Source organism: Lycium ferocissimum, chromosome 7 (assembly GCF_029784015.1).
Source record: "Lycium ferocissimum isolate CSIRO_LF1 chromosome 7, AGI_CSIRO_Lferr_CH_V1, whole genome shotgun sequence".
In the NCBI taxonomy this organism is placed as follows: Eukaryota; Viridiplantae; Streptophyta; class Magnoliopsida; order Solanales; family Solanaceae; genus Lycium; species Lycium ferocissimum.
Genome location: NC_081348.1, coordinates 619146 through 645032, shown reverse-complemented (window position 1 = coordinate 645032; position 25887 = coordinate 619146). Strand labels below are relative to the sequence as shown.

At 40.0% G+C, this 25887-nt stretch overlaps 1 protein-coding gene across 1 annotated transcript in view; it reads right to left on the bottom strand.

The window, feature by feature from the left end:
- The window catches only part of LOC132063063 (uncharacterized), a 47371-nt gene extending 33067 nt beyond the window's left edge, over positions 1–14304 (bottom strand). Inside the window, exons 1-2 of the mRNA XM_059455496.1 lie at positions 14007–14304; positions 13411–13504 (exon numbers count right to left, since the gene is read on the bottom strand). Coding sequence (XP_059311479.1) covers positions 13411–13504; positions 14007–14304 — 392 coding nt within the window. The remainder of the gene's footprint in view (positions 1–13410; positions 13505–14006) is intronic.
- Positions 14305–25887: the final 11583 nt, after the last annotated feature.

Genomic DNA, 25887 nt, shown 5'->3' with positions numbered 1-25887 from the left:
CGAAATTCTTTATAAGGCTTCTAAAATCTAATCCTTTAGAAACATAGGAAGCTTAGTTTAACTAAATGACTTGCGAACATCAAGAAATGAATAAACTCATATGGTTGCTCGGATTACAAGAATGGAATTGCCTCGGGGAACATATCATAGCCTATTCATACTAAGACATGCCAAAGAAAGAAAGGTGAGCTTTACATACCTTGGCCGCCCTCGGAACTACCCCACTTCGCCTTGGCTTCTCGCGATCTACAATAATGTCATTGGACATCCAACATTAGCCATATGCATGGAAGAACCCAATTCCAAGCCGTCACTTAATCTATAAAAATTCCGGCGACATTTCCCCTATATTCACCAACCCCGGAATTAACTCGATTATCAACAACAACCAAACCAATAATCATCAAGACAACATCCATAATCAATTCATAACGTATTCTAAGCAACTCACACAATATTTCAAAACAACTCAACAATATGCTATGCAACCCGAATTCTTCCGACTTAATGAATACGATAATAATGCGTTTCTTTCTTTCCCATTCTCATACTATGTCAACAATTCCATTCTTTTCCACATTAGCTTCATAAATATATAGAGAACACATTAGAGTCATATTAACTTTCAAAACAGCCCACAACCATTGTAACTTCAATTTGGATCATCAAACCTTTATTTTTATCACATAATCCACAACAAACAACAACCAAAATACTACATTGAATTACTTCACCAGCTCACCGACAACTTAAATTTTACACGTGAACTCCAACATACACAATCTCATGAATTTTATTCATTTTCTACACATTACGACATGCTAAAAACGTCCACAACAATACTAACCAAACACTAAATAAAATTTGTTCAACATGCCTTCACCAACAAGCATGCTCACGGCTTCACTACATATTCCATAGCTTCAAGAACTTCATTCATTTCTACATACCACAACATGAATATACACCTATAAAACATTAAAAGAAGATTGAATCTCACCTCTTCCTTTCTACTCTTTCTCTCGGCTAGGAGTAGTCATGGCAAGGGAGAGTGTTTTTCTTACTTCAACAATTATTCCACGTCGACGAGGGCCTTCTAATTAGTAGGAAAACATGAAGAAAGAAATTCTCCATGATCACCTCAAGGGGCTGGTTCGGCCAGCCCCTTATCCGTTCTTCCTCCTCTCCTTTTTCTTGTTCTTTCTTATTCTTTCTCTCTTGTTTCTTCCATGATGAACACTCCCCCCCTCTTATATATATATATATAAGTATCACATGACCATGCACATGCCTCATCTTTATTTCCAATTTCTCTAGAGTTTTCTTGATTTTTCTTTCTTTTTCTTGAAATTAATCAACCTTATAATTTAGCACATGGAAATTAATTAAACTAAATGGGCTTGGCCATGTGATTGGCCTGCCACCCCATCTCTTTTGGGCCTAATTTTCCCTCTTATTCCTTTGAGCCCAATTAGTGAAAATTCTTGTCTTGTAATTCCGAAACAAATTTTCAAAATTCCAATTTTGCCCTTGGCCTTCTCCGTATTTCCACACCATTACTTTTCATGAACAACACACGTATGTCTTAATTCCAACCAACATATAACCTTATTCTTTACAAATCGAAATTATTTCGCATTTTCCGAATATACAAAAATGCCGGATATAACATTAAGGCGGAAAAATAGTCATGTCTAGAAGTGAAACGTGAATATTGAGGATTAAAGGGAGTTGAAATAGAAAACGTGAAGTCAGGAGACTAAGAAACCCTTCTAATTCGGAGGGAAACGTGTTATGAAGACGTTTTGAAATCTGTTAAGACTCCAATTTACTCTAAGATACGTGACAAAGGTGATGCGGTAAAGTGGACGCAGTTATATGAGCGTTAAAGTGTCGTATTCGACGAGTTCTAAGTTAAACGTCTTTGGCGAGAGAAATTCTAGGATGGGTGACCCACTAGGAAGTTTTCGAAAGTTCTACAAATTCATACGCAAAGTAAATGAGGAGTTAGAGTGACTTAAGGACAAACTAAGAATCGAGGAGTGGGCGAAAACCACAAGGTCGCGCGAACGGGGCGAGGTGACCGATAAAGAGGAAGAAAGTGCATCACAGTTTTAGGATTAGGGTGAATCGGAATAGTGTATGAAGATATCTTGTAACCAAGATAGTAGAGACTATATGTGTACATAGGTACGCACAGGATATCATGCACATGATTAGATCAGCGGATATATGTATTCCGGTAATTAACGTGGCGGCATATGGAAGGAATTAACCGGACAAAGCAACGAGGTTCAAGTGGAAAAAATATATAAAGAATGCAAATGTTACAAGGCAAGCTGATGTTGTTTTCATTACAAGTTAAGCTTGGGAAGTGTTAATACAACGATATTTGGAAAGCAAAGAAAGCGAGTAAATGAACGACAAGAGGATCAAAATGCCGGAATAACAGTACCGCTCGATTGAGAATGGAAATACGGATTTAGGGCAAGGTAGAATTGGGTGATAGTATAACTACACCCCTAAAGGGGAAGCGAGAGAGATACAAGTGTAAGGCGAGACAATCGACGCTACAATGTCTGGATACGAATGCATGGGCCGCGAGAAAAGTTCCTTGCTAAGACAAGCTAGAGAGAACGAAAAGCCCGGCAAAAGCATAGAAGTCGGGCAATAATCGAGGTGGCGCTGAGAATCAATTATAAGTATCCGGAATAACATGATATTAGGAAATGGAGACTTAAAGAGAGAATACGACAAAAGAAAGTGACGAGTAGCTTACGGAGACCAAGTGAATGCTTAAGGAAAGATGTTAGGATGGCTTGAGATAAATTGGTCGAGGTGGAACTAGTGCGAGAACGAACGGGACATGCTTATAGTTGAACCAAAATGTATTCCGACAACGGTGGTAGGAGAAAGAGAGAGAAAGATAAAGTGAAATATAAGGATTAGTGAAGGCTGCGTCGAGGCGGTTCTTAGAATAATTTGACCCCGCTTCGTACATTTGGGTAAATATTACAACATCATGTGACCGGCAAATTAAGAGCAAGATCTGAGCAAGGGAACGATAAAAGAGTTCGAAGTGAAAACAAAGAAAGGACACGAGATAATGTGCCTAAAATGCTGCAAGTTGAGTAAAGAGAGATTGTAAGACGATTTAGGCAAGTGATCAGAACTAGTTGGCCACAAAAAGGGAGTGAATTTATACGCCGAGTTTTTCGAATGGTAGCGATAGATAATGGTTAAAGCGAGGGAACGGCTATTAGTAGCTCGAAAATGGCAAAATCATATGACGACAATCGGTATCGACACTTAGAATTCAGATCGGCGAATGGGTATGCTTGAAGATATCATCCGTGAAGAACGTATTCAGATTCGACAAGAAGGAAGAGCTTAACCCGAGATACACCGAACCTTATTACACCAATTGTAAGGCAAGAAGGAAACAGAAAGGACGTAGCTTCCGTTAAGGCACCGTGGCGGAATAATAACAGAAAGGAAATGACTTGCGAACCTGGGGAGGAAAAGAAAGAGAAATATGATTGGTAAATGAGAGTGCATGTTATGGTAGTAAAGGAAACCCCCCCCCCCCCCGAAATCCTTAAGACCCTATACGACTAATTGAACATTCGAGGACAAATGTTCTAAAGGGGGGAAGGATGTTATACCTCGCATTTTGTACATTTGGATATTCCGAGCCAAGTGTTAAGAATAATACTATATTCCGACTTTGTTTTAACGCATAAGTGCTTATGAATTTGGTTGGATGGAAAGTTAGACATTTTATGAAGATTTGGGGCCAAAAGTGAAGTGTTGGAATTTAATTTCATGAAAAAAATAATAACCTTGTGGCCATGCACATGACTTGTGGGCCATAGGCCACATGTATGAAGAATATGTGTAGTATTGGATGACTTATTAAGTCATCTTCATTATTTTCATCTCTTGGAAATTTCTAGAAAATTTGAGAAAAAGAAAAAGAAAAAAAAGAGAAAAGAGAGTGCACATGACCGGCCATGTGCACTCATTTACATATATATATATATATGATTAAGTCATGAAAGAGGGAGACCAATTCATTATTTTGTCAAGCCTAGAAAGTTCAAGAAAAATGAAGGAAAAAAAAAGGAGGAGAAACGGCTAGAGGGGCTGGCCGAACCAGCCCCATAAGGTTGATCATGAAAATTGTTTTCTTCTAGTCTTTCTACTCATTGGAAGGTCCTCTACGACATGGAGTAGTCGTTGGAGCAATTGAATCGTTCGTTGTTGCAATTCTTCAACTCTAGCCGAAGGAGAAATAAGTGGAAGGTAAGATTTAATTCTCTCTACATGACTTGTAGGTGGTTGTGCATGGTTTGGGTGTGTGGTGGAGTGTAGAAATGAATGAAAATCATGAAATTGGGCTGTTGTGTGTGTGTCTGTGTATGTGCTATATGGTGTAGGAATGATGAATTATTGTTACTTAATATTTTGATTGTTGTTGTTATGTGTTCTATGATGAGAATGAAAGTTCAATGACTCAAGCGAAGTTGTAGCCGTTTGTGGGCTGTTTTGGAGGCTAATGAAATTGTAATATGGTTTGTAGTATTTACGATAAGAATGTTTTCATTGTGTGAATTGTTGATATAGCGTATGAATTTGAAAGAAAAAGAATGCATTGTGTTGCTCTTGCCAAGTTTGGAAAGTTTCGGGTGGAGTAGTATATTGTTGGAGTTGTTTTGAATATTGCATGGATTGATTGGAATGTTCTTGAATCGTGTTTGAATGGTTTCGGATTAATACTTGAACGTATGATCAATGAAGTTGAATCGATCGTATGTAGATTATTTGAATATAAATGAAATGTTGTCGAATTATGTAGAAAGGAATTATTGATGTTAGTATGCGTTCTGAATCACTTATGGATATCGTTATCATGTTTGTTGGTTTGGTTGTTGTTGAGATTGGCTAATGCTGTCGAAATTTCTGTAGAAAAAGTAATGGTTTGGAATTGGATTCTTAGATGTTTATGGCTAATGTTCGACGCCTATTGATGTTATTGTAGATCGTGAGAAGTCGAGACGTAAGTTCGAAGTAGCTTAGGAAGCGGCTAAGGTATGTAAGCTTAACTCTTCTTTCTTTGGCATGTCTTAGTGAAAAGTAAGCTGTGACACGTCCCCGAGGTAATTCCACTCATGCGATCCGAGCATGTGTATGATCCTTATTTGTTTCTTGATATTCATATTCTTAAAGTAGCCAAATTATGGTCCTTATGTCTCTTTTTGCATAAATGGATCTCAAAGATTTCATAAAAGTTTGTTTTCAAAAAGAGTTGTTTCCTAGACGATTCCGAAACTTCGAACTTCCGTAACTTTCGCCGAAAGGCTCGGATCGCTTCGATTTGTTCGTAGAACGTTCTAAAGTGGATAAAGTTTGTAACTTTTCGAGGCGAACTCGGATTAGTTTGACGTACGACTATGATTCCTATGGTTTAAATACGACTATGATCCCTATGGCTTGTTGATACGTTTATGATGTATGTTATGTTTCTGAAAGATATTTGATATAACTATTATGCGACTATCAAATGACGTTCCGTTTAGACTACTTCATTGAGTCTATGAGAATGATTTTATGTGCATATGGTTTCTCACTACTCTGCTCGTGCAAGCTCAATATGTCTTTCACCGAGTCCGGCCGGCACGCATTCGTGCAACTTCTCTCGCATTATTCACCGAGTCCCTCACTAGAGGGCCGGGTACGCTATATATATATATATATATATATATATGATATGATGATGTGATGAGATGGGGATGGCGGCCAGGAGATGGCATACCGAGTCCCCTTTAGCGGGGCGGGACACGCTTCACCGAGTCCCTCATTAGAGGGGCGGGTACGGTATGTATATATATATATATGATGGCATGATGACATGATTATGATATGATTTACTCACCGAGTCCCTCACTAGAGGGCCGGCACGGTATATATGTACAATGACATGATTTTACTCACCGATCCCCTCATTAGAGGCCGGGTGCGTATATATGTACGATAATATGATGATACGATTATGATATGATTTATCTACCGATATATGTATATGTATGACAAATGTTTTTCGAAAGGCAAGACTTATGATTTTTTCGTACTCTTTACTTCAGTATGGTCCCGCTTACTATATTTCATGCTTTACATACTCAGTACATATTCCGTACTGACCCCCTTTCTTCGGGGGCTGCGTTTCATGCCGCGCAGGTACACCCAGATGAGTTGAAGACATTAGCAGAAGATGTTCCAGCGGGATTGGCGAGCTCCGCTGTTCGAGTGCTTTGCGCAAGTCAAAGTATTATGTTATAGTATCATGTTCTGTGTTAGAGACTTTGCAGACAGTGTTGTGGGTATAGGATGTCGGTTATGTAAGCGGCTATGTAAGCCGATGTGTTATTATGCATTGTATTATAAGTTCCATATGTTTCTATATGATACAGATTTTCTTTGGTTCGAGAAAGGTAAAAAGCATGTTATTTTCGAGAAAACTTTCGGTATGTATTTATGTTACGATTTGAGAGCCAGCGTGACTATGAGTGTTATGTGAGTCAGCGGGTTCGCTCGGCCCTAAACAAGGGTCGGGTGCCCATCACACCCCAACAGAAATTGGGGTGTGACACCAATCCTAGAGAATTTTCAAGCCTAAGGTTCTAGATGATTTCATGACGTGTCTGAGTGTGCTATATAGCATATGGCCTCAGCTTATGTTATGGATCATTCAAAGTAAGACATGATAGTGGTGATGATTATGGTAGTGATGATGGTCCTTATTATCTGAATGAACCCACGAAAGAGGTCTGTAGACATATGTGGGTTGTATATATGTAGTCTGGTCAGCTATACAGATGTAGTTCATTTTGGATATTCCCGTGTATAGTGGCAGCCTTGTCGGCTTGCATATTTTGTTATGTTTGGTTAACTGTGACTCCTCAGGAGACAGGTTCATTCTGATATATGGCATTATGAGTCTACAACATGCTTTTACAGATTTTCACATTGTCCTTAGTATCAGTCTGATTATATCTCACAGATTCGTATATGAGTGTCCAACTCGGGCACTAGTCATGGCCCATCGGCTTGGGTCGTGACAATTTCACCCCCAAACTGATGGACAAGCTGAGTGCACTATTCAGACCCTCGAAGATATGCTATGGGAATGTGTGGTAGACTTCGAGGGTAGTTGGGATGATTATTTACCGCTCATTGAGTTGCAGATAACAATAGTTATCATTCTAGTATTCAGATGGCTCCGTATGAGGCTTTATATCAGCGGAAGTGTAGATCGCCAATTAGATGGTTCGAAGTATTGGAGACTAAACTAGTAGGACCAGATTTGGTTCAGCAGGTAGTGGAGAAACTTAAGCTTATACAGAACCGTTTATTGACCGTCCAAAGTCGACAGAAGTCCTATGCGGACAATCGCCGACGAAATTTGGAATTCCAAGTCAATGTCTGGGTATTCTTGAAGGTGTCACTGATGAAAGGTGTGATGAGATGGTAAGAAAGTTAAACTCAGCCCCCGATATGTTGGACCCTACAGAATTGTACGCAAAGTGGGCCAGGTAGCCTATGAGTTAGATCTACCCCCAGACATGGAGACAGTCTATCCAGTTTTCCATTTATTAATGCTTCGTCAGTGTATTGGAGACCCTTCCAGAGTTGTACCTGTAGATGATGTTCAGATTACCGAGCAATTAGTTTACGAAGAAGTTCCCATTGCAATCCTAGATAGACAAGTTCAGAGGTTGAGAACTAGAGATGTAGCTTCAGTTAAAGTTCTATGGAGAAAAAATAATAGAGAAGAAATGACTTGGGAAGCTGAGAAAGATATGAAGTCTAGGTATCCATATTTGTTTCCGCTCCCAAAGGAGGTTCAGACAGAGCCACCATTGTCTTCAGGTGCGTAATGCTTTCTTTTGATGATTTCTTGGTCGTGTGCGGCCATTATTGTTGTTGTTGATCGTAGCCCTGTGGCATTATATATTTTGGGTTGTTGTGACAGGATGGTAGTGGCATATAAGTAGGGGAAACTCTGGTAAAAACTTCTATAGGATCCCTAAGAGTCTAACATTCGAGGACGAATATTTCTAAGGGGGGAAGGATGTTACACCTCGTGCTTTTGTACATTGAGATTCATCGTGTGTTAGTGGTTCTAGTCTAGGACACAAGGGTTATTAAGGTTAAATGAGATTAGGCGTGCTTATCTTATAGCTGTAAGGGGTTAAGTTCATGTTTAGCATGTATTGGAAGTATTAGAGGCTCAATGAATCGATGAGAATGCGTTTCGGCAAAAGTTGGGATTTACGGACCGTATATATTATACGGACCGTAAATTCCATGATCTCCACCGTAGAATTGAACTAGTGGTTGGTGTCTTCTGTTGGGGATTTACAGTCCAAATGTACGGACCGTAAATTATTTACGGTCCGTATATTGGACTGTATATCTGAGGCGAGGCAGTTTTTTCTTACGTTATATACTCGCCCCTTATTCATTTTAACTCATTTCCAACATTTCCCACATTTCCCAAGTCCATGAAAGCTCTAGAATCTTCCTCTAAACATATCCAACCAAACCCAAGTGAAATCAAGGATTAAAAGGTGAAAATCAAGAGATTCAAGTGTTGGGAGTCTCACTAGGGTTTGTAGAGTCCAAGAAGTCCTTTGGTGTTGAAGTTGGGGGTTTCACTCAAGTGGAATAATTTGATCCAAAGCTTGCTCTTGTGTGATAAAGGTAAGTTTTCACATCTATTGCATATTATTGAGGATGTTTGATTATTATACAACTTGATTGAGGAAAGAAAGAGAAAAAGGGAGTCAAATATGAATTTGAGAATATTTTGAGTAGTAAAGTAACTTGAGTTAAAATTATTAGAATGTTTTGAGTATAATATTCTTATGAAGAGTAATAATGATGATGGGGAAGTGTTTTATACCAGTGTATAAAGGGTTGTATTGAAGTTCTTGTTATAAATTGATTATGAGAATAAGTTTTGGGATTGTATTGGATATAATTTGAATGAAATCTCTTAATCATGGTATTGTCAAGTTGTTATTATTGTTGGGAGTTGATTTAGAATTTGGTGGAAGTCGATAAAATAGGGGAAGCGCTGCCCAAATTCCACTAGCGCGTTGATTACACTAGTTTGAACTTAAGAGTGTTTTCAAGACTTAGCCTTAGTATGAACCCTCTTGAATGTAGATTTTCGGGCTTGGGAGGAGAACGTTAAGTAATTAAGGAGACATAAAGGTATGTTAAGGCTAACCCTTTCTTTATAAAGGCATGATTTCCTTATTGTGAACCCCTACATGATATCCATAATGTCCTAATTCCTAGAAATGCTTGAAGCTCATCGTTCTCAAGGTTCTCATGATATTGTTGATCTAGTTCATTGCCGTTGATCTCATCTTATGATAGTTGACCCTCTAAGGAAATATATAGTGACAATGATGATTCCATAATGGTAATCGGATGTGCACCGACCTTATGTCACTACTATAGAGTTGTAATGCTTCCTTTGGATACTCAAGTATGTCATTATATATATATATATATATATATAGCTACTTTCTGACACCGAGCCTATATGGCCGGGTACGATATCTATTGTGCACACAACTGCAGTTGGGTACGGATCACACCGAGCCTTGTTATGGTCGGGTACGGGTTACACGGAGCCTATATGGCCGGGTACATTATATATATATATATATATATATATGGAATGTTTTCTTTAGAGAAAGATTAAGTATGCATGACAGTCTTCTTAAGAGGTATAAATTGATCTCCGTATCATATGTTATCTTCATGCTTTCATCATGTTGCTATTCATGCCTTACATACTCAGTACATTATTCGTACTGACGCTCTTTTCATTTGTGGATGCTGTGTTCATGCCCGCAGGTAGACAGAGAGACGGACGAGGCCCCTAGGTACGCGTCATCAGCGATCGCATAGAAGTGCTCCAATGATTCGGAGCTACAGTTTAGTTGGTATTATTCTTTTAGTTACATACTTGGGCATGGCGGGGTCCTGACCCGTCTTTATGATATTACATACTCCATGTAGAGGCTCATAGACAGATGTATATAGTTAGATGCTCCATAACCATACCGGTTCATATTTTTATATATCATTTTTGGCAGCCTCATCGGCTTGTATATATGGCCATAGTTGATGATGTTTATATAGACGTGCATATTTTCGATGGAACTTGTATCTCTTCAGTTGTGGTATTATGAGACAGCCATGTGGCACACCTAAACATAATTATGAGAAGTATGTTAAGAAGTGCTCGGTAGGTTAGTTCCGAGTACTCGTCATGGCCCTCCAGCTGAGTCGTGACAATAATAATGTTATATCCCGTGTTTTCGCCTATTTGGAAAATTTTGAAATAATTGTGACTTGTGTGTTATAAGGCAATATTTTGATTTTTGCTAATATGACTATGTTGTTTGTGAAATTATTGGTGTAAGGCACCGGAGAAGGCCGGGGGTAAATTTGGAATTTCGGAAATTAGTTTCGGAAATTACAAAACGAGAATATTAATGAATTGGGCCAAGAAAAATTGAACAAAAATTGAGGCCCAAGTTCAAGGGGGTGGCCGGCCAAGGCTAGGCCCAAGCCTCTTATTAAGTGGTCATGTGATTTTCACATGACCTCTAATTGGATATATATCATTGTCCCCTTTAGAACTTTCAAGAAAAATCACAAGAACTCAACTTTGAGCTCTAATACTCCCTCTCGGCCGAACCCCTCTTCTTCAAAAAAAAAAAAAAAATTCTCTAGCCTTGTTGTTGATCAAGAAATCTTGTTCTTCCCATATTTGTAGAGTACACAAGACGCTCTCCAACTTGATATAATTGGTTTGGCGAAAGAGCGACGTTTGCGGCGAAGTTGGAATTGAAGAAAAAGGTAAGGTTTCTATGTTTTATGTTATGAAGTGGATATATGTGTGTTAGTGACTAGAGTTGCATGACGATTATGGGATTGTGGTGTTGGGAGTAGCCGTATGGTGTGTGTGTGAAGGCCATGTTTGGCCGTGAGTTGTATGGAAGGGGAAGTGGGATGAATTCAAGTTTGTTTGGTTTGCTAGTTGCGTTGTTGTGGTATTTATGACGTAAATGAATGTTTAACGAATCGAATTAGCGTTGGAAATGATTATGGATTATGATGGGAAAATGTATGATTTTGGCATATTGCGTATATCCTTGTATAATTATGATATGAAGACTTTAAATATGACTTATGGTTGTTGTTAATGAATTCGGAATGAAATATGCAAGTTAGTATGTTCGTCGGAATTGTTGACGTTTTGAAAGGAATATGGAAAGTGACGAACTTCTTGAATTTATGTACAATGTTTGGAATATGATTGGAATATGTTTGGATAATCTTGAATGAGTGTATGAATACAATAATGTGAACGTAAGTTTGGAATTGTGAAGTTTGCATGGAAGTTGCCAACTTGTGTAGTAAAGTAGAATATTGAAGTTAGAATGATTTAATTGTGGTTTGTGTTGTCTGTGACGTGTGGGTTGTTATTGTTGATGTGTATTGAGCCGAGTTAAGCCTCGGGGATGTTATATATATAGGGAAAGTGCTGCCGAAATTTCGGTAGACAAAAACAAAGTTAAGTGAACTCTTAAGCCTTAAGATTCCTAATTGGCAACGTTGACCATTTGCAGATTCTGAGCGAAACGGGACTTGAGTTTCGGGCGAGCGTAAGACGTATCTAAGGTATGTAAAGCTCCCCACTCCTTTCTTTTGCATGTCTAAGGTTGATATCGGAACCCCGGGAGCAATTCTGCTCCTCGAAATCCAATTTATAAAATGGCTACTATTCATTCAATCCAATTGAAGCCTAGTGACTCCATTGTGACTAGAAAGCAATCAAACGTCCGAAACCTATGTAAAGGTGATCAGTTCACTTTGAAATCTTTATGTATGATCTTATAGACTCTAAACGTCCATAAATTATGATTGCCACCTCGACTTGACCCGAGGTGGGCCCGCCAACCCCGAGATGCCTTATTTGTCCTACCAGGATCTCTTTTGGATAAATTTCGATAAAGAATCTTCGATTTTGGAATTGTTCCTTATGAAATAATGTTTTGAACCGTATGAAAACTATGTTATGTTTTGGAACCATACGTACCACTTTGGAACTATTTTGTGGAATAAACTTCCGTACCAATTGTTTATCTGACTGTTTTGGTTAATAAATTGATTTATGAAGTAATCAAGTTTTGAAAGGTTATTTAGATATACGAATTGCATTGTTTGCTAACGACTCCGCTCGTGCCTTATTATGACTTCGTTCACCGGTTCCCGGGCCGATTTTGTGATCGTGCGCCTTATGCTAAATTCGGTAGTATGCTGTGTTACGGTTTCGAGACCTCGCCATAGGGCCGGTTACCGTTCTGGAGTTATGCTGTGATATGGCCTATGACATGATTTGTATGATGATATGATAAGATTTGTATGATGATATGATATGATATGTTCGGAGATGTACGGAGATTTGAAACCTTCTGGAGTATGCTGTGTTGTGGCACCAGTGACGGAGAGGTGACCACATTCCTGAGCGTTATGCATGATTTTGATTCGCATTATGTACATATGTTTATTACAGCTTTTGTTATACTGATTCGATATATTTCTCTCCGTATTCTTATTTGCCTATGGTTTGGATTTACGTACCCGATGCTTTACATACTCGCACCTCTTTCGTACCGACCCCCTTTCTTCGGGGTCGCGTTTCATGCCCGCAGTACGGACGTTGGTGATCCTCCGCCGTAGGCCACTTTACGCTATATTGATTTCTCCTTTGATCCGGAGCGTACATTTTGGGTATATATTTTGTTATGTTTATCCTTATGTACATTTGGACTATTTGGGTACGGCGGGGCCCCGTCCCGTCATATGATTCTGTCCGTCCGTCTAGAGGTCTGTGGACATATTTTGTGGGTTGTGCCTACTTCTGTATGATTGTGTTTGTATCTGGTGTGTTGGGCGATCCCACTCGCCGCGGCGGCCGGTCCGCTTATGTATATGATATTTTGTTGGCCCTGTGTGGCCTTTGTTGGTATTTTCTGTGTGCAGGGTTATTTTGGTTAGTCCATATAACAAAGGAAACTCTGCCGAAATTTCTCTGGAAATTATTTGAATTTGAAATATAGCCTTATCGGCTTCTGTTATATATTGGATCGCGTCCGTTATGTTTTGAGATATTGTTTGATAGATATGTTTGGGTGCCCAGATCGGGCACTAGTCACGGCCTACGGGGTTGGGTCGTGACAAATACCCTCCCTCGAAATTACATGCCCCAAGAAGGACACAGAAGACAACAAAAATTCACACTTAGAGAATTTGGCATACAACTTCTCCTCTCGCAATAACCCAAAAACAATACTCAAATGTTTCTCATGCTCTTCCTTGCTGCTAGAATACACTAGGATATCATCAATGAACACTATCACAACAGAGTTTAAATAGGTCTTAAACACACTGTTCATCAAATCCATGAATGCAGCCGGGGCATTTGTGTGCCCAAAAGATATAACAAGGAACTCATAGTTTCTATACCAGTCTGAAAAATTTTCAACATCCTACTCGAATCTTTAATTGGTGATACCCTGACCTTAAGTCAATTTTAGAGAACACAGAAGCTTCCTGCAGCTGATCAAACAAATCATCAATATGGGGGATGGGATACTTGTTTCGGATAGTAACCTTATTCAGCTGACGATAATCAATACACATACACATATACCCGTCGTTCTTTTTGACAAACAACATTGAGGCACCCTAAGGAGAGGCACTCGGGCGAATAAAGCCCTTACTCAAGAGATCTTGCAACTACTCTTTCAACTCCATTAATTCTGCTGGCGCCATCCTATAGGGTGGAATAAAGATAGGGCGAGTCACTGGGTCTAAATAATTATGGAAGTCAATGGCATGGTCAGGTGGCATACCTGGCAAGTCTGCGGGAAACACATCTTCAAACTCGCATACCACTGGAACTGAATCAATAGACGGAGTATCTGCGCTGGTATCACAGATATGTGCCAAATAAGCTAAACAACCTTTTTCCACTAGCTTCTTAGCACGAACGAAGGATATGACTTTTTTAGGAAGGGGACTAAGGTTACCTTTCCACTCAAGTGTAGGTGCCCCAGGCATAGCTAAGGTAACTGTTTTAGAGTGACAGTATAGAATTGCATAATGTGGGGACAACCAACTTATGCCCCAGATGACATTAAAATCTACCATGTCTAGGATCATTAAATCAGCCCAAGTACTTTACCCCATAAATGTAATCGCGCAAGAAGGGTAGACTCTATCTACCACCACAGAATTCTCGATCGGAGTAGATACATGGATAGGGGCATCAAGAGTATCACAAATCATATCCAAACCCAAGAAAAATACGAAGACACATATGAAAAAGTAGAACCCGGGTCAAATAAAATAGAAACCATTCGGTCATAAACTGTGATAGTACTTGTGATGATGGCATCGGAGGCCTCAGCCTTAGGTCTACCTGGGAAAGCGTACAAGTGACCGCGTCCTCCTGTAGCCTGCGAACCATTGAGATTGCCTTATCCAGTCTAAGCCCCGCCCCTGTCGGGCTGCTGTCCACCTCTGCTTGCCTGAGGACAGCCTTGGTTAGGCTGAGCGCCACCCCTACAGGCAGTGTGGCCACCCCGACCTATCGGTGCACGGTCTTTACCTCCCCTACTTGGTGTGAATGGAGCTCGGGGAGCCTGATACTGAGTCCTCTGACCACCGTGTCTGAGGTTGGGGCTAAACCTCTTGTTACACCCCGTAAGATTCCGTGCTACTTGACTTAAGACAAGAATGAGCGAGTAAAGAAAGTTCAAGAAAAGTTAATCGAGTTAGTAAGAATATCGTTATATATATATATGGTTGCCTTAAGTATCCCGAGGTGACATGGCAACCTAAAGGAGTTGAAATCGTGTTATGAGTATGCATACGAGGTAATGTGAGTGCCCTTTTAAAGTATTTGAGATTATTAGTAATGATATAGAAGATGGACAAAAGATATGAATGTACTTTTGCGATTGGAGTTTCGTCGAAGCTTTGTGAGTTCTCTAGTTATGTTTGAGGTTATTGTGATTCTCCGGACCCTTCGAGACGCTTGTATGGATTGTTATGGATGTATATGAGTATTTGTATGTATGTATAAGAGGTTACATGAGGGTTGGAAGTGGATTAGAAGTTAAACGAATCTAAACAAAATGAATCGGAACAACTTCAGTAAAAATCTCGAACCAGATTTTTAGCCCATATTGTTGGAGGCATATCTCCCAGTATATGAGGAGTTTTAAGGTGTTTCAAAAGCCTAAAATGAATTTTATCGAGTCTAGTTTCCAACTCAACAAATCTCTCGTCAAAATGATATCGGGATAAGGAGTTATAGACGATACAAGTTGGGCTGGCGGGGCAGCAAGTTGGGCTGGCGGGGCAGCAAGTTGAGACCCGACCCAAGAATTTATATTTCGGCCCATGAGTATATTTCGGCCCATGAGGCCCATTAACCTTAATATATGGAAATTTCATTTGAGGGCTAGTCATTTTCATATAGGAGCTTCCAAGAATATTAGATAGAGAGGGAGAGAACTTCTAGGCTAAGAAAGCCATTTTGGTCAAAATCCGAGCCCCGAATCCCCAAGCTCATGAAGAGAAAAGCGTTGTACGTCGCGTTGCCTTCAGTTTGAGCTGAAAATCAGCCGAAAAGAAGAGTGTTGACGTGGTTGCTGCATACTTAAGGTAAGATTAAGGTCCCTTTTTCATTGTTAATAAGTTTATTTAGAGTTTTAATGGATTAGAACGGAGAAAATAGCGTTATAAACTCGTTTGCTGTTTTGTTGAGATTTATGGATCGAGGCCTGTTTTAGTCGAATTAAATGAATGGGATTAGCTGAGTTATGATGTATATTAATGGTTGGTATTGTTGCTGATGTTTTTGATGATTCAATTGAATTGGATTTCCAGGATTGTCCAGCATAGAGGAAATGCGCAAATTTCATTAAGTTCCGTTCGTATACAAATTAGATAGTAAGTGGTGTAAATGATCTAATCGTGATATTATCGTCGTGATAGTAGACATACGGACTCGAGGAGTAAATGTTGGGTGATTAGGTAGATTGTCAGGTATTTAAAGCTATCTCTTCCTTCTTTTTGGCATGAATTACATAAAATGAGCGGACGATGAACGTACATAATTTCAATGAATTCTAGTTCTCAGTGGTACTTGACATGATAGTTGTCTTTGATTCTCCAGTGTTGGTTCATTCTAATTATTCTATTATGTCTCAGATGATGATTTAATTTGTATATGGTTGCTGCTGATATTCTATTCGTGCATAACGTTATTACATCATTTCACCGAGTCCCAGGCCGGGTATGTATTCGTGCACAGTTTCATTGCATTGTTCACCGAGTCCCACACTAGAGGGCCGGGTACGGTATATATATTTTCACTGAGTCCCTCACTAGAGGGCCGGGTACGGTATACATATGATTATTTCACCGAGTCCCTCACTAGAGGGCCGGGTATGGTACATATAGGATTATTTCACCGAGTCCCATAATGGGCCGGGTACGGTGTACTATGTAGATATGCATGACTCTCATCTCATAAGGCATAAGTGAATTGGTATCTTTGATTATCATACTTGTCTCCTGTCATCTTTTACTCAGTCATGATCTTCTTTATTGTACTTCATGCTTTTCTTACTCAATACATTTTAAATGTGACCCCCCCTCTTCGGGGCCGCGTTTCATGCCCGCGGTACGGATACTCGGGGCCTCGGCGATCCTCCACCTAGGACACCCTCTTGCTGTTTGGAGAGCTCCATTGTTCCGGAGCTTAAGTCATTTTTGTGCAGATCCTTTGATGTAGACTTGACTTATGCATATCCAGGGGTACGGCGGTGCCCTGTCCCGTCATATTTCACTATTACACTCTTAGAGGTCTGTAGACATGTGTGGGTTGTATATGGGCCTTGGTCAGCTATATCGACATAGTCCATTTTGGATATTCCTGTATATAGTGGCAGCCTTGTGGTCTTGCATATTTTGTTATGTTTTGGTTAGCTGTGACTCCTCAGGAGACAGGTTCATTCTGATATATGACGTTATGAATCTATGGCTTGCTTTTACAAATTTCCTTACTATCCTTAGTTCCAGTCTAATTATCTTTAGCAGGTTCGTATACGAGTGTCCAGCTCGGGCACTGGTCATGGCCCATCGGTTTGGGTCATGACAGAAGTGGTATCAGAGCAGTTTATCCTCGGAAGTGTCTACAGACCGTGTCTAGTAGAGTCTTGTTTATCGGTGTGTTGTGCACCACATCTATAAACAGGAAGCTACAGGACATTTAGGATGTCATCTTTCCTTCTGTCTTAGATCGTGCGATAGAGCCAGAGTCTAGGAAAGATCGCTTCTGACCTCTTTTCCTGTAGGTAAAGTCTTGTCGGCGAGAGAGATGAAATCGGCGGATTATAGGGTGCTAAGAAGGCCCCTAGAGTAGATTCAAGGTCCCAGGCTCCAGGACCGAGCAGGAGGAGCCTCAGTTATTCCATTGAGACTGATCCCTCGGAGGACCCAGCGATGATTCCTCCAGAGTTTTTGACATCCAGGGAGGAGGAGCCCTCAGGCGATAGTTATGACACAGATCCGTCTAAGTATTCGTCTGGGACACCAGAGGAGGAGATCCCCGAGGTCGTACCAGTTGCTCCTATGACAGAGCACAACGTTAGACCAGCTACCCCAGTAAGTGTTACGGATTACTCCAGCCCTATCTCCGGCCATCGGTAAACTGTGAGTTTCCGGTTATCTACATTCCTCGAACTCGAATGAGAGATGATGAAAGGCCAGACAAGCGGATGGTGGGTAGACGATGACGAGGAGCACACTTCACCTTATAGATCACCAGATCAGACTAGAGACCGATCGACAACAGGTATATGAAACTTCATTGAAATTTCCTATGTATGTGCATTTGCTGCAGATTATTACCTAATAGCGGTGAGCAGAAATCAAAGGGGCCGACAACCAAGTATTTATAAGTAACGGCGACTAAGGTGTTTTCGTCACCACGAGGAATTTTGAAATCTAGGATGGAAAGTAGTCATACATACAGGTGAAAGTTGGATATTGAGGATTGAAAAAGGCCAAGGTAGTAATTGTGTAGTCGGAAGAATAACAGATCCTTTCTAGTTTGGAGGGAGATGCGTTACAAGAATGTTTTGGAATCGGTTAAGACCTCAACTTGCTCGAGATTAGGTGCATCACAGTTTTAGGATTAGGATAGGTTTGAAAAGTATTCGGATGTACTTGTGAGCAAGGTGTTAGAAAATATATGCGTATGCGTATGGTATCTCATATGTGGTTGTACCAACGGGTATGTGTATCCTCGCAACCGACGCTGCAGCATATGGAAGGCATTAATCGAATAAGGTAACGAAGTTCAAGTGGCAAAAATGGTATGAATGTTACAAGGTAAGTTAATGTTATTCGTACTGTATGTTAGAGTTGAAAAGTCCTAATGCAATAACATCGGGGAAAGGAAGAAAGTGAGTATATATAGGAAGAGAAGAGATTAGAATGTCTTGAGAAAAGAGGAGAGAAGTGAGAAATGAGGGGGAGTGAAGCTTCCAAGAGAAATGACGGGCAAAGCAAGGGACTATTTGGATAAAATTTGGGAGTAGGTGTGTGAGAGAAATAGGGTATGATAGCACGGACAGGAAAATGAACGTACGGAAATTAGAGAACAAATGTTTGGTAAGTAGGATTGAAGGGAAGTAACCACGAAGAGGAAGGGGAAGTGAGGAAGAATAAGCAGGTTCGGTAACAATGTTAGGGGATTCCCAGTTATTGAGAAGCAATCGAGGAACTAAAGTGTTACATCCCGTAACTTATGCATTCGGATATTTCGAGGAAGTCGTGGCGAGTTAAGGGCAAGACCACTTTCAAGAGTTATTTCGATGTACAAGTTGTTATGAATATTATCTATGGATATTAGTAGTACGGAAATATTGAGAAAGGCTAAGGGCAAAAAGGAAAATTTGGGGTTAAAGGTTAATTTTGGAAGACTTGGAATTCATGAAATAATAGGCCAAGTGGGCCCATATGGAATCTTAATAAATAAGTCAAAATATGACTTATGGAACACATTTTTGTCATCTTTTATACTTGGGAATTTCAAGAGTTTCAAGAAAAAGGGAGAAGACCCCATGTGTCCATAACTTTTATTTGAGGGACTTAAAAATAAATAAGGAGGAATGGTGGGAAAAAGAAGGATAAATAGGATATATTTCTCATATTCCCTTAGAGAGTTCAAGACAATTTGAAAAAAAAAAGAAGAGAGAGAAAAACATGAGGCCTATTCGGCCATGTTGGAGTGGAGGAAAAATCTTGGGAAAAATTTGTTCAAAAATTATTTTCTACTAATCGGAAGGTCCCTAGGAAGGTGAAGTAGCCATTGGAGCAAGAAAAGCAACTATTCTTGCAAGCTACAAGTTCAAGTCAAGAAAGAAGATAATTGGAAAAGGAGGTAAGAATTCATCTTCCTTTTTATGTTATGAAGGTTTTGTTTATGTTATGGAATGTAGAAATGAGTAGAAAGTATGGAAATATGGAAGTTTACATGTTGGGTGTGCATGTGTGCATGTAGCCGTGTGTGTGTAATGTTGTATAGATGAGATGAGTTGAATTGTATGTAAGTGTTCTAGTTGTGGTCATGATAGACTTTATATTGGAGATGAAAGTTGAATGAAATTGGTTGGATTTGGAAATATAGAGTATGGCCGTGTGATGTATGGGAATAGACTAATTTTGTTGAATATGTTAGTTGTGTTGTGACGATCCTTATAATGTAAATGAAGATGAAATGGGTTGAGTTGACATGGAAATTGGTTGTAGGAAATTATGTCATCATAATGTGGTTTTATGATACTATGAAAATGAGGTTGTTAAGATGTGGATTGTTGTTGTGAATTATGAATTTGTAAGTAGAAAATGTGTTGTGATGGTTTTGTTGCATAGTAGGAACTTTGGATGGAATATGGAATTTGTTGTATATTGGATATATGGCTTGGAATATTCTTGGCCTATGTTTGAATAATCCTAAATTAGTATATGGACATGAAAATATTGATATTGATTTGTAAGTGCAAGGTTGGATTGGAAGTTGTTGCATTATTTGGAAAGGGAGACTATTTATGTTATAATGCGTTTTAATTCGATTGTTGTTGTTGTTGACGTTGTTATTGGGTTGGTTGTTGCTGTTATGGCGGAGTCAAATTCTCGGGGCGTTGTATTTACGGGGGAGGTCTTTACGAAATTCCGGTAGACAAGTATTAATTCAAGATTGGAATTTTAAGCCTTATGAATAGTAATTGGTAAATGTGACCATTTGCAGACATTCGGCGAAACGGGACTTGAGCTTAGCGAGCGTAAGACGCCGTGAGGTATGTGAAGCTATCCCTCTCCTTCTTTTGGCATGCCCTAAGTATACTAGGCTTGAATTTGAGCCTCGGGGTTATTCGTTCATCGAAAGTCGATTCGAAATTGAGCACTATTCATTCGGCGATTGAACTAGAATCTTTATATTTCATTGGAAAATGTTTCAAACGTCCGTAACTTGCGGGAATGTAATCGAATCGCCTTGAAACTTCCATAAACCACTCCGAAGGGGTGTGATATATTATTTTCTAAAGCTTTCTTAAAACCACTCCGGCGGGGTGTGATATATTATTTTTAAGGCTTTTTCTAAACCACTCCGGCGGGGGCGCGTACAAAACCATTCCGAAGGAGTGTGATATTTTATAAAACTTTTTAGAAACCACTCCGAAGGGGGTGCGATATTTTATTATTATTATTACTATTATTAATATGCCGAAGGGGCTAGGGATTAGTATTATGTCGCGAGTGGCATGCCCGATGGGGCCGGGTAGCCGTATGCCGCGAGTGACATGCCCGAAGGGGCTGGGATGCGGGACCGCATGTCCGATGGGGCCGGGATAGACGTATGTCGGACCCGGCATGCCTTAGAAAGTAAGCCGATCATTTACGTCGGGGCCGCATGTCCGGCGGGGGCCGGGGATAGACGATGCTCTTTGACTCCTTGATGTTGCGGGATTAATATTGTTATTACTACTGGTTATTATTATAATTATTACTATTATTATTATTATTATTATTATTATTATTATTATCATCATTATCATTATGTAACTACGCCCGAAGGGGCCACCTTTATTATTGTTAACCGGATGGCTTTCCGAGGGGACTATTTTATTTAAATATTTAATTCATGTCATGTAACCTAAACTTGCTTTCGATGTACTTTTCGTGGGTTACGCTTTAGTAATGCTTTACATACCTATTAAAATGCCGACCCTCCTTCTTCCGACCCCGGTATGATTACTTCATGCCACGCGGTACACCCCGTATGAAGAGAAGATTTGTTAGAAGTTGTCCACTGCGGGATTGGCGATTTGCTCCACCTCGAGCGAGTGTTCCGAGTCAAAGTGTTCGTGTCATGGTTTTTAGCACACGTTTGAGACTTTGCGAGGCATGTGTCCCGTGGATAGTGCGTTGGAAGTGCGAGTAGATTGTAAATGTTAAAAGAGTTTGTATTTCCGTATAATGATTGTTGTTTGAAAGTATCATGTTTTCTTAAAAATTTTCGAAACGGCGGTTTTATTATGCGATGTTATGATGTCGCCGACTCGAGGAGAGTCGGTGCCCATCACACCCCAGACCGAGGTCGGTGTGACATAAAGGCCGCCGCTAAGGCATAATCACCTTGGAAAGGGAGGAAGCCCTCCCGAAAGATGATTTGGAAATAAAACGTATCCGCAACTCAAAAAGGATATTCTATGAACTTTAGTGGTCAATGTTATAATATGTGTGATATTGGAGGGATCTCGGCCAGGGTAAAGTAACGTGAAATCTTTAACTTGGCCACGGATGCTTTAACGATTTGCCGTAAGAAATTGATCAATCATCGAGATAAGTGTGATGATGTGATGACACAAACGATTAGAAAATTAATGGTATGACAAGAGTTACGGTAAAGGCTAAGAGATTCGGTCATAGAGGTAGAATGAAATGTAAGAACATATACAAAGATTATAATTCCGTGCTAATGGCCGGAAAGACGATTTGTTCGATATATAAAGCATGGAGAGAGTGTAAACTATAAGACATGCTAAGAGCAAGAAGTAGTAGGACACTAGAAAACTTGATGTCGGTTGCGACACGAACACGCTTAGGAAGAATTTGTAAATGAGTTAAAGGGTGAAGGACTAACGGTGGATGGAAGGGCATAGAATAGTGACGGGATGTCTTACTTTGATAGACCTAGATGGAAGGAGAACTTAGGGCAAAAAAAGATTTTTCGGTGTTAAAAGGGATTCACGAGTAGATTAAACACTCAAAGTTTGTACACTTGAGTAAAGGATGACTAATGGAAATAGGCATTGTGCAAGTAAAAGGAACTATGAGGACTAAAGGAAGGGAAAATGTGTCAATGAAATGGTTAAAGAAATTACGTGGCCGCCGACAACAAGGAGAATGTTAGTGAATCAGTAGGCTAGCCCAAGGGAAAACAAATTGAAATTATAAGGCAATAGTTATGTAAAAGATACAACGATGCGATCATGAAAATGAATTTATATGTGTGAGCACAAGTTGTAGTATCATAAAGAAAGAAGAATGAAGACTAAACTTGAGGGACTTAAGATAAATATATATAAAGGTGTTATATATATATATGGGATTTCATGTTAAGAACCAAGAAACACTAGAAGGAATGCATAGCTGCGATGCAAACGAGTAGTTGAGGAGGATTATAGGACAAATGAGCTAAGATAATGAAAGGACGAGTCGTGGGAATGGATGGTGTTGAATATCAACTTTCAATGGTATAGTGTAGACATAAATAGGAATTCAGAACCTAGAGCAAGGAGAGCTTCAAGGATATTAAGAAGATAGTCGTGGAGAAAGACTAGGGCTAAAAAAGCGTGGTATAGTCGGACACTCATGGGTTCTTTACGTGAATGCCGATGTCCCCCATTAATATCCGACATGCATAAATCCATACAAACCTAAGGCGTATCGCTCAAACATACGTATACATATACATATACATACTTAATCTGTACAGAAGCCGTTGAGGCTATCATAACGGACAAAACCGCAAACTCACACATACGTACCGAACCAGTGACAACCCACACCTCACAGATATGTCTGCAGCCCTCTAACATACAGAACAGAATCAAAAGACGGGACAGGGCCCCGCCGTACCCAAATAGTCATATATATATACAGAACATATGAACAACGAAAAATATATACCAAAAATATCACTCCGATCAAAGGGAGCTCCTCAACAGCGACATCGAAGTCCTATACCGGGGCGGATCACGCCGCGCGTCCGTACCTGTGGGCATGTAACACAGCCCCCGAGAAGCAAGGGGGTCAGTACGAAGAGGTACTGAGTATGTAAAGCAGAACATAACACACATAATTATGATAGGGATAATCAGATATGTAAAATCGTAACAGACAGAAATACCAAAACAGTACGGACAGAATCGAAATCGTAGCAGAATCGGACTAACGAGCATACGGACCGAATCACACGCGAGTCGGACTTACGGAGCGTACGGACGAAACATATGCGGAGCGGACGTACGAATATACGGACGGAGTCATAAGCGAGAATCATAATTACGGAGCTTACGGACGGACTCTCGGACGAACCGGAAATTCGGATGTATGACGGACGACGAATCAAAGTCCAAGTCGATATCCGTAAATGTGACGAGACGTAGTCGTAATCCAAATCGACATACGGAGAACCGAACAGTACGTAATCATGCATGCAGTCATAATCACATACGTACGTACATATCGATTTCTTTCACATACGGACGGATCCCGCCCCTTTAATAAGGGACGCGGTAACGAACCCGCCCTCGTAGTACGGGACGCGGTGGACGACAGAATCAAATCATATGCCATCCCGGCCGCCATCCCCGTAACATCACATAATCGGATCATAGCAGGTCATATCGGACCATATCAAATACGGACGTATCCCGCCCGCACAATCCGAGGGACGCGGTGAACAATGCAATGAGGTGCACGAATCACGGAGAACCCGGCCGGGCGCAGTGAAGGAACCATTGAGGCATCCACGAACGGACAAATGCGAAACCATATACATACTGACCGACAGACAGACTGAATAAAACTGAAATAGTCCAGGAAACAGAGCAGATCAGAATAATCAGATTATATCAGAACAGAGTGTCCAGAAACGTTCCAGATGTCGGACTAATGTCAAGGTACGGATAGATAGTCATAATGCTCATTAGTTTGCGGACGAACATAATTAAGAGCTACTTATGAAGAACGGACGAAATAGACCAATGCGAGTCATACCGGAGTATCGGGGTATTGTGGGCCCACCTCGGGCCCAACCTTAATAAAGTACATAAATTATAAATAATACACCTTACGAACCGTCCATAATCATTTTAGAACGTTTCGACTCCATTTATGGAGGTTACATACTTATAGGTCAATTTTAGAAGAAAAGGGTTCAGTCTTACTGACGGATTTTGCGCTAAATTCAATCTCGGATTACGAGAAGCAGAAATGTCATCGAGGCTCACTGTCAAGCCTGTCAGACTCAGAACATGCCAAAGAAAGATAGGGAAGGCTTTACATACCTGGATTTCGCCTTACGCGCGTCCAATCTCAATTCCCGTTTCGTCCAAAAACTGCAAATGGTCATTCTTACCAATTACTATTCATGCAAGCTAACATTCAATCTTAGGGTTATACTTGGCTACCGAAATTTCGGCAAAGACTTCCCCTATAATTATGACATCCCCGAGACTTAGTCTCGGCTCGTAATACCCAACAACAAACCAACAACAACACCAACAAACACAATAAAACACAATATGACCTATTTGGTCATTTTTCCAACATAATGTCATAACTTCCATTTTCAACTTCATATTTCCAATTCAATCTCAACATACTAACCAAACTCATTATAGTTCCATTCGGAAACATATCATAACGTTTCTACCACACATATACAAGATATACATAAAGTATACAAAACATGCAAACTTTCCACCAAAACCACAATTCATCCAATTCTTCCAATCTTTAACATACAAGTTCATAACACATTTCCAACATCCAAATTCATCAACCTTAACCATATTTTACACCTTAACTACTTCATTCCCATCATTTCATAAATTCATACTAAATCAACATAAACTTCCACATTCCATTTTCATACAAACTTACATCATTTTTCCTACACTTACCATACAAGGATCATAACTACACAACTAACACATTAAACAACACAATTCGTTTCCATTCCAAATCCTCTATAGTTCACGGCCAACACCCCTTTTTCCAAGTCAACCAAGTTCATTCTACTCTCATTTTCAATTCATATCCACATTAATCACAACTAGAATACAACATACAATCCAACACATCTTATCTATATAATCACACACACACACACGGCTACAACACACACACACACACACGGCACACACACACACACACCATCACAATTCCATGATTTCCATTCAATTTCCACACACTACAACATATATATCTTCCATAACATAAAAGAGAACATGAAATTCTTACCTTTCCAACTCTCTTCTTCTTTCCAAGACAAACACTCCCTTGACTTGAAAATTATACCAACTTGTAAGAGCTTGAGCTTAGTAATAATCCCACAAGAATTTGAATCAATCAAAGGATTGA